This window comes from Neoarius graeffei, chromosome 3 (genome assembly GCF_027579695.1).
Source record: "Neoarius graeffei isolate fNeoGra1 chromosome 3, fNeoGra1.pri, whole genome shotgun sequence".
Taxonomy (NCBI): domain Eukaryota; kingdom Metazoa; phylum Chordata; class Actinopteri; order Siluriformes; family Ariidae; genus Neoarius; species Neoarius graeffei.
The window spans coordinates 84,184,677-84,195,033 of record NC_083571.1 but is presented as its reverse complement, the minus strand read 5'-3'; the positions used below and the strand labels follow the sequence as shown (position 1 = coordinate 84,195,033).

Sequence of the window (10,357 nt, the reverse complement as noted above, 5' to 3'; positions counted from 1 at the left end):
TGCGGAGTTTGCATGTTCTCCCCGTGTCTGCGTGGGTTTCCTCCGGGTGCTCCAGTTTCCCCCACAGTCCAAAGACATGCAGGTTAGGTTAACTGGTGACTCTAAATTGACCGTAGGTGTGAATGTGAGTGTGAATGGTTGTCTGTGTCTATGTGTCAGCCCTGTGATGACCTGGTGACTTGTCCAGGGTGTACCCCGCCTTTCGCCCGTAGTCAGCTGGGATAGGCTCCAGCTTGCCAGCGACCCTGTAGAACAGGATAAAGTGGCTAGAGATAATGAGATGAGATGGATGGAAATATCATATGACATTAGTTATATTTTAATACAGTATAATAGTTTGTAGACTATAAGCCTCTGTTATTAAATATTAAATAGGCTTTTATTAAACCTATATAAGTCAAGAACAATATCTTTAATAACATTTTTAAAGAATTTTAAATTTTGGAGAAACTAGCAAGAGTAAGCTAGGTTTTGAAAGTATCCAACTGAAAAATCCCACAGCCTCCCTTCAGTCCTCCGTCCAAAGCGACTCCTCCAAAACACATGAACGCATACTGCCTGACTACTGCTGGTGGACGAGTCCATGAGGAAGTGTTGGGAGAGGAATGCAGCACTTCGTTGTCAAATCCAACTCCCTCAAGTCTCATTCACATGTAAGAAAACACCTAATATTATCATCCATCCATTATCTGTAGCTGCTTATCCTGTTCGACAGGATCGCAGGCAAGCTGGAGTCTATCCCAGCTGACTATGGGCGAGAGGCAGGGTACACCCTGGACAAGTCACCAGGTTATCGCAGGGCTGACACATAGACACAAACAACCATTCACACTCACATTCACACCTACGGTCAATTTAGAGCCACCAATTAACCTAACCTGCATGTCTTTGGACTGTGGGGGAAACCGGAGCACCCGGAGGAAACCCGCACAGACACGGGGAGAATATGCAAACTCCACACAGAAAGGCCTTCACCGGCCTCGAACCCAGGATTTTCTTGTTGTGAGCCGACAGTGCTAACCACTACACCATCGTGCTGCCCTAATATTATCATAATGAATGTAAATAACTAACACGGCTATTGTTAGTCCTCACAGCTGTCGACTAGCTCTAGCGATATTTTTAGTTCAACTAGCTTTAGCGATATGTCTGCAAGATGTCTGCCTAGCCTTGTGGAAGACTCCGGTCATGTGCAATGACTGCAAGGGCAGAGCGCGCACAGGTAGACAGGCAGGTAGTCCTTTCAATCATTACATTTGGACCGAATGAAATTATTCGACAGGCTTTTTACAGCCCTGCAACTGCCGCAGATAATGGATTTTTTTTCTTTTTATTGTTAGAGCATTTTATTTATTCATTGCTGTCAGGATGTAAAGAGAATTTCAAGAAATAATAACAAAAATGCTCCTAACAAAATTACCTACTGTAGCTTTATGGAGGAAAGGTCAAACTAAAAGTTATTTTGTTGTGAACGTTTTATTGAGTCAGGAATCAAAAGTACAGCCACTAACTTTTAGGCATTAATGCGTGTGTGTGTGGGTTCAATTTGATTTAGGATCATAGTTCATGAACATGTGTAGTCGAGGCTACAACGTCATGGTTACGTGGTATTTTGGGACAGTGAACTGACTATCCAACAGACTGAAAAGCGCCAGAGAACGTAAACAAGTGTCAAGTTGCTTTAGGGCGAATGGCAAAAGTCTTGATACAGAAACAAAACCAATGTTTACAAAACTATACATGGAATCCTGAATATACCAGTCAGAGACTTAATTCAAGTAATAATAGTCTATGTAATATCATGTATTTCCTATAATATTTGCGCTATTAAATGTTTCGTGTTTGGTTGTTAGTGCTGTAAGACTACAGAGGGAATTTTGACACGCTCCCTAAAGCCGATGAGTCCTATGACATGCTGTCACTCCACTAGAGGACCCGCCTCCTCTGCTATTCCCATTGGCTGAACAGGGAAACGCGCAATCACACACATGGACATGAAGTAGGCTAGTCTCACTACGACTTCTGATTTTTCTTTAAAATTAATATAACAATTACAGTCAAGTAAGTTTCTACCAGAATTCAATTAAATGCGTTTTGTCTATTCTCTTTTTAATTTTAAATCAACACCAGGAATAACTTCTTATATCGGATATTCCTTTCGAAATAATCCTTGAAGCGTTCATCCCCTTCAGAAAAGTATCACTTGTAACAAAAACGTACAAAACACTGTTAAAACTTTATTTCTAATCGTATAGAGTGACAATAACACAGCAACACAATATCATCTCACAGACTTTGTATATGTGAAACAGCTAAGCGCGTAACTAGATATTCAAAAACAATACGTAATCCCATAATGCACCGTTCATCGACTTGCAGCATTACCTCATCCCATAAGGCTTTGCGAGGACTAGAGAAGAATCTTCTGGTGGTATGGTAGTCTAGGCAACGCGCCTTATCTGAACACTGTGGAACGCCCAACGAATCGCCTCCAGCCAATAAGAGACTTCAGGCATGACATCATTGGGAGGCCTATTTTTAGTGTGGCAGTGGTAGCAGATAAGGTTGGCCTCCACGCTGGAGGAGCTCAGAGTATACAGACTTCGCCACAGAGGAACAGCTGAGAGACGAGCGGTGCAGAAATCATAAACAAAAAGTTTAAGAATCATACGCTTTCCGACTGCCGACACTTTGAAAGCTCATAACAGAGCCAGATATATTCGTGTATCTGTTTTAATCTCGTCTCCGAGTGGTTTAGTTCGTGCTGATAACTTTTTTTATTATTATTATTTCTCGCTGAAGTTTGTTACAGGACTTTCGGAGTTTAACCAAAAAAGGACTCTGAAGTTTGAAGCCGCCTGCTGTTGGTAGGCTCCCTGACACTATTGTTTTATTTAAAACAAAAATAAAGCTGAAAGAAGAAAGACTAAAGTAGAATCGGGACTGTGAGTGAAACGACTGTTTGAGCCAAAAGTTTTGGTTTCTCTTTCTATGTCTACTAAGATGGAAACTACTTTCTACGACGACTCTCTGAGCGGCGCGTTCACGCAGCACGACGGCGCCGCGTTCGGATACAACGCCAAAGCGCTGAAGCACAGCATGACACTGAACCTGTCGGACCCGAGCAGCACGCTCAAGCCGCACCTGCGACCAAAAGCCAATGACATTCTCACGTCGCCGGACGTCGGCCTACTCAAGTTGGCCTCTCCTGAGCTCGAGCGCCTTATCATTCAGTCCAGCAATGGTCTGATCACCACGACTCCCACACCAACCCAGTTCCTGTGTCCTAAAAATGTCACTGACGAGCAAGAGGGTTTCGCTGAGGGCTTTGTGCGAGCGCTGGCCGAGCTCCATCATCAGCACATGCCGCCCAGCAGCGTCACCACGACCCCTCAGACTACGATCAACAACTCCATGGCGCCCGTGTCGTCTATGGCGGGCGCAGCCGTTTACAGCTCGACCGTGCGCTCGGAACCACCGGTCTACGCCGACCTGAGCACGTTTAACCCGGCTATCACCACGGCACCCAGCTTCACCAGTGCCAATCCGGCCATGAGCAGCTACACGACCACTTCTGTGCCACCGCAGCAGCAGCACACCATGGCCGTGCAGCACCCGCGCCTGCAGGCGCTCAAAGAGGAGCCACAAACGGTCCCCGAAATGCCCGGGGAGACGCCGCCGCTCTCACCCATCGACATGGAGAGCCAGGAGCGCATCAAGGCCGAGCGCAAGCGCATGCGCAACCGCATCGCCGCTTCCAAGTGCCGTAAGAGGAAACTGGAGAGAATCTCCCGCCTCGAGGAAAAGGTCAAGACGCTCAAGTCGCAGAACTCGGAGCTGGCATCCACCGCCAATATGCTGCGCGAACAGGTCGCCCAGCTCAAACAGAAAGTCATGAACCACGTCAACAGCGGCTGTCAGCTCATGTTGACGCAGCAGCTGCAGACATTCTGAAAAGGGTCAGAGAAGACATGGAAGTTGTCGCGTAACGAACTGAAAGGACACGCAAACCAGAGGTGGCTGGCCGGTAAAAGCATCTCTACTGGCAATAGTCCACCAGGACCGGGAACTGTGTGAGCGCGCGCCTTTACGCTTTGGCGCGTAAAAGGATGTCCGAATTGGAGTTGAAAACTCCACCGACTGCGTCCACTGGTGACAGACTGGGATACCACCGGACAGCATGAGAGCCTCGCACTGTTACATGTTGTTTCTTCTTTTTTTCCTAATGACAAAAAGAGACTCAACCTTGCTCACTTTTGACCAAGTTGTGCATGGACCTAAGCTTTACAGGAGCACTCAGTATTAGAAGAGAGAACTGTGATAAGAACGTTGTCGCCTGTACTGGCGCGCCAAAAGCAGGAATTTGCGTCCACTTAAATCTGGAAGAAAAAAAAATCGACACAAGCTGCCTGACTCCTGACTTGCAATGTACTTTTACTGCTCTTAAACTGAATCAAATTGACGTTGAGTTAGTCGAGCTTCAGCAGTTTCTTTTTCTAAAAAGTTTTTTTAATGAGGTTTCACTCATTGTTATGTGTAAATAAAGACAAAGAGGAGTACTTAAGTTTACCATTTGTAATAAAAGTACTACATAATTTTTTTATGTTTGTTTTCTGGCCTCATCAGAAACTAAACAATATTTATGAACTGTAATAAAAGTATGTCGAACGAAAATAATGTCTCTTGTTTCTGTGGAAATGTGTGTGTTCGCGCCAACACAAACATATTGACCCATGAGCAACTAGTGCAAGGAACATTTTACACACGGCCTGAAAGACAAATTACAGCAAAGCTGAATGTATCTCTACTCGAACAGCACATAAATAGACTACATAAAAAGTTTTGTTCACTTGTTTTGGTATAGTTTATCTAATACACAATTAATACTTTAAACTAATGTGTTGTGAATAAAGCATTCAGCACCACCAGTAGCCTAATTATGTTCTTTACATGTAGTTACATTTCACAATATATAGGTAGTGTTCATACAGGAGTGCCTGCCTATAGTCATGAAGGGCCAGAGTCCATAGATTAATGATTTATCTACTTTAATAGGCGACCTAGTAAACCTGGTAATTAACTGGTATGTTCAGTGAAGTGTCAGTGAACAAAGAATTCAGCAAACTTCTGGACTGTAACTGTGCATCACTTAATGGATATTTGTGCCATTTTGGAACACTTACATCCTTCACTTAGTGATTTTATTTACAAAAGAGTGGCCTGAGCTATTAACATATTAAAATAAAGTAATTTTACTGACACTGCATTAGTATTTTAGATGTGCCCACGTTTACATTTAGTCATAAAGAGTGCTAGGATGTCATGGTTTGTACACAATAAACATACATTCCATAAATTATATCACTGTAACAACAATAAACCTTATCAATTAACTTAAAATCCAAATTAATTTTATATTCTAATTCAATAACTTTTATTTAGTAACTGTAGAACATGTAATAAGTCATCTTTATAAAGTCGATTATAAAACTTGGACACGTCTATAATTTTGTCTCACCAGCTGGTTTCTCATCAATAATCGTTTTGTACCGCTAGAGGTCGCCATCAGTCCGTGTTAAATCAGCACAGGTTGACTTCAGGGAAGGTTTGCTCATCCCTGAAGTACTATACACCTGCCATAAACACAGTGTTTTCATTACACTAGAACCACTACCACAACCCTGTAATGGCCTGATGATCAGCTGATCAGTTCTTTTAGAGCAGAAAATAAATAATAAAATATGCAATCCAACTACATTTATATGCATGAAAATAGTCTATGGAACTGTGATTAATGTGAACAATTTTACAATACAAAACAACGTGTACTAGTTATAATTTAAAGTTGAAACTGTTCGGGTATATAAGCTTTAAGCTTATCAGAAGATAGATAGATAGACTCATGTACATTTGTTTTATATTGTCCACTCTTATTTTATTTTAACGTCTATAAGCACAATGAGTCACTTTCCTCGTAATTCTGATATAGATTAAAACAAGTGCAGTCCAGACCTGTTATTTAATATGTGTAATATTCATTAGTTTCTAGTTATTTATGTTGGTTAAAAGAATGCCTATAAAATCACATTTTATAAATATTTCATATTTAAAAAAAATGCATTACAAGCTGACAAAAGAAGTGTACACAGGAAATGTCCCTGAGTAAAATTTACTCAAATTGAAGATTTTTTTTTTTTTTTTTTGAGAGGGACCAAATGTTATCTGGCGAGAGTAAAATTACTTCAATTTGAGTAAATTTTACTCAGGCAATTTTCCTGTGTAGCCTTCCCCATTTCAAATTCATTTCAAACAGATGTCATATTTCATGCAATATTTAATTTATAATATCATTTCATACAATATTTATCCTCTTCACGGGCCACACTTGTTAAAGGGTGACATCATACCGGAAAGCTGTTCCCCACATGCCCAAATAAGGCGAGACAAGGGTCGGAAGCCCAGCGTCATTTCAGCAGACAGTAGGCGTGTCTTCCGGGAAGTGGAACTCCTCAGCCAGTGGTCCATGCTTCAGTCTTTGACCGCTCTTTGCTTTTGCTATAATAAATATATAACTAGATGAAGAATGGGTCTTTTTCTTTCTTTCTTTCTTTCTTTCTTTCTTTCTTTCTTTCTTTCTTTCTTTCTTTCTTTCTCAAGAATTGTAGTTATATAGATTAAAAGATTGAAATGTCTTTTAATATTATACTAAAATTTCTCTTATATTCCCAGAAACATCAACATTGCAAGAATACATTACTAGTTTACTTAGCTAAACACTTAATGTATCACATATAAGGGTGATGATTTCAAAAAGTAAACATATAGGCTATATATAGACACTGATGTTCATATGCACAGGCTGTGACCAAATAATAATAATAATAATAATAATAATAATAATAATAATAATAATAATAAAGACCCAAGCTTAATTTCAGTATGTTCTATCCTTTGAAAAAAAATCTATAGTTTGACATTTCTTCAACAATGCAGGCTACACAAAGACCTTATGTGAGAAGATTTGCATATATTAAAGTGTGTCTTGGTAATACCTGAACACAAATGAAACAACAAATTATTGTTATGGGTACAGTAGTCATGTATCAGATTACATAGGAGGAGACACCTTAAACAAGATGTGGAATTAAACTATTCCAAAGTATAGCGTGTGGGAGAGGGGTTGTTTTCATAAATATATAGCATGTTTAAATAAAACTTTTTTTTTTCAAATAACTACAGTATAAAAAGAATTACACTCAAGACAACATGCATTCATGAAATGGACATTCACCTGCATTTTGCGGATATGTGGTTGCTAAGATATATTTGCATGCTTGGTAATAACTGAAGCCATTTTAGCCACACCTATGTTCAGACTTCTCAAAGGATTTTTGGCATAGAAGACACTGCTGGAACTCTAACCATTTACTGATGTTTTAGAGAATTGCCATGGGTTCAACCAAGTTTACAAATCCATATGCTATTGAAGTAATCCGAACTAAAAGGAAAGAGTTAGTTGGTGGCATCTCCAACACGGAAGATTTACTGGACCTTCTGGTCTCTAATGGAGTCCTTCTACCTGAGAACAAAGTTCTTGTGTCCAGCATTACAGCACAAGAGGAAAAGAATTCCCGAATGCTGAACATCCTGGTGTCACAAGGGGAGAGGGCATGTCGCATCTTCTTCTACCCCTGTCTGAAGAGTGCTCAACCTGACCTCTACCAGAACTTGAAAACCTGTTTGGGCCAGCTGAATGAAAACTTTAAGGATACACGAAGGCAGTTGATTGGATATCTGCTAGAAAAAGATAGAGAAGGGCCAATAAAAAAATTACAGGACACATCTAGGAACCCTTTGAATGAAGAAGTGGAGCATAAATCAAAAAAGACAGAGCTGCCTTCTTCCTCAGATGAGTTAAAGAAGAGTTCTGCAAAACCCAAAGGATTATCAAATGCAATTCTCAAAGCAGTGTCTATGGGTGATATGCCTCTACTGCAGGAACTTATAAGAGGCATAAATATCAATGATGGAAATGCATCCTGTGGTACCATCCTACATCTTGCTGCAGAACACGGCCAAGTGTCAGTTATAAACTTTTTGCTTCGTCAAGGAGCAAAACTGGATTTGAGGGATTGCTTAGGTCGCACTGCCCTCCACAAGGCATCAGAGATGGGGCACACATCGGCTGTAGCGGCTCTTGTCAGGGCTGGAGCTGACATCTATGCCACAGACCAATCCTCAAAAACCCCACAACATTTAGCAGCACAAAATTGTCATGAGAACACAGTCAGAACACTGGTGCTGGAGGAAAGAAGAAGCTTCAAGAAAAAGACTACATTCCTGCACATGGCTGCGGTAGATGATGACTCTGTGCTGGCAGAAATTTTATTGAGAAATGGTGCCTCAGTAGATACCCGAGATGGCCAGAGAAAGACGGCACTGTTCCATGCCATTAGCCAAGGAAATGAGAAGACAGCTGCCGTGCTTCTTCAAGCTGGAGCTCAGGTAGATTCTGGGATTATTGAGGCTGCATTAGAACTAAACCAGAAACCTGTGCTGTCTCTGCTTCTGAAGAACATTAAGACAGCAATGTCTCAAAATGAAGTACAATCTATTCTGTTCAAAGCAGTACAGAGGAACTTGGACAGGATTGTAGCTGCTCTTATTGAAAGTGGAGCTGATGTTAATGTGTGTAATAACCTGGGTTACACACCACTGCTCCTAGCCATAGAGCTGAACAATTTGGAGGTCTTTAAAGTGTTGGTCTCAAATAAAGCCCAGCTGGATAAGAGACTACCTAATCAGATGTCTGCTCTTCACCTGGCCATCCAAAGTGGCAGTACACCAATGACAGAGGTATGTTAATTATTTTGGTATCACATCCATATTAAAGTACATTTATGCTGGACAGAAACAATGATCATAGTAAATCAAAATCATTTATGTATATGGTAAAAGACCTCTTTGCATGTATATTCACATTCATATAAAAGCAAATAACTTTTGAAAACTCAAAATACGTTATTTACCCGAGTATCACCATTATTTTCTTTAAGTAACTTCTAAAAGTTTCTTCTAGATATTACTAGATATGGGCATGGACCCCAACATGATTGGTCCCAAAGAGCAGATGCCTCTTCATCTTAGTGCCTTACACAACCAACCAGCACTGATGACCCTGCTGCTCCACAAAGGGGCACAAATCAATGCAGTGACTCAGGATGGGTTCACTGCCCTCCATCTTGCTTGCCAAAGTGGACACAAGGAGGCTGTAGCCCAGCTGTTGGAAGGAAAGGCAGATCTCCATGCAAAGGACAGACAGGCTAGGACAGCGCTACACTGGGCTGCTGCTCAAGGTGATGTAGACATCATAAAACTGCTTCTTTTTGCTGGCTCCAATGTCAATGATGTTGAGAAAGAAAGAAAGACTCCATTACACCTAGCAGCAATGGCAGGACACACTCAGACCATCTCAACACTGCTTACTGCGAAGGCAAAAGTTGCAGCCAAAGACATGGATGGATGTACGGCTCTGCATTACGCTGCCAGCAATGGCCATGTACGTGTGGCTGCTGCTCTCCTCATCAATTGTAGCAATAAAAATGTGAATGACAGGAACGTTTGGAGGAGGACACCTCTACATTTGGCTGCAGAACACGGGCAGGAGCTTGTGGTTGGTCTGCTGCTGGAAAGACAAGCCAAGATTAATGCCACTGACAATAATAAAGACATGCCATTACATTGGGCCTGTCGAACAGGGCATCTGGGTACAGTGCAAAAGCTGGTGAACTGGACTCATGGGGAGAAATTAAAACTCCAGGCTACTAACAATGTGAATAAAACACCACTGCAGGTAGCAGAAGCTGAGGGCACCCTAAACCATCAGAACATCGCTGTACTGCTGAAAAGGAAGATGTTTCTTATTAAATAAAAATAAAGCCATGTCAGAATGGTTTGTTGAAAAAAAAACATGTTGATTAAAAGCTTATTTAAATTGGGGTTGAAATCTGTTTTATGACACTGCACATTTGACGAACTATAACCAGGCAATATAATATAACGACATACAGTGTCTTGCAAAAGTATTTACCCCCCTTGGTGTTTGTTCTGTTTTGTCACTTTTTTTTGGGGGGGGGGGGGGGGGAGTTAGCACCATTTGATTTACACAACATGCCTACCACTTTAAAGGTGGAAATTGTTGTATTATTGTGACACAAACAATAATTAAGATGAAAAAAACCCCCACAAATTTGGAGTGTGCATAGGTATTCACCTCCTTTCATATGAAACTCCTAAATAAGAGCTGGTCCAACCAATTCACTTCATAAATCACATAATTAGTTGATTAAGATCCACC

General features: G+C 41.1%; 2 protein-coding genes across 2 annotated transcripts; both read left to right on the top strand.

The window, feature by feature from the left end:
• Window positions 1-2,426: 2,426 nt before the first annotated feature.
• jun (Jun proto-oncogene, AP-1 transcription factor subunit) lies at window positions 2,427-4,663 on the top strand. Its single transcript, XM_060917543.1, has 2 exons — window positions 2,427-2,867; window positions 3,004-4,663. The coding sequence occupies exon 2, from the start codon at window positions 3,004-3,006 to the stop codon at window positions 3,952-3,954; it is 951 nt and encodes a 316-aa protein (XP_060773526.1). The 5' UTR covers window positions 2,427-2,867; the 3' UTR covers window positions 3,955-4,663.
• Window positions 4,664-7,449: 2,786 nt separating this feature from the next.
• Window positions 7,450-9,931, top strand: caiap (CARD- and ANK-containing Inflammasome Adaptor Protein). The gene is made up of 2 exons (XM_060916069.1): window positions 7,450-8,856; window positions 9,080-9,931. Exons 1-2 carry the CDS (start codon window positions 7,450-7,452, stop codon window positions 9,929-9,931), a joined length of 2,259 nt encoding a protein of 752 aa, XP_060772052.1.
• Window positions 9,932-10,357: the final 426 nt, after the last annotated feature.

Coding starts and splice junctions, on each gene's coding strand:
- jun (XM_060917543.1), top strand. CDS start 3,004: ATGGAAACTACTTTCTACGACGACTCTCTGAGCGGCGCGTTCACGCAG.
- caiap (XM_060916069.1), top strand. CDS start 7,450: ATGGGTTCAACCAAGTTTACAAATCCATATGCTATTGAAGTAATCCGA. Junction 8,857..9,079: donor GCAGTACACCAATGACAGAG/GTATGTTAATTA, acceptor AGTTTCTTCTAG/ATATTACTAGATATGGGCAT.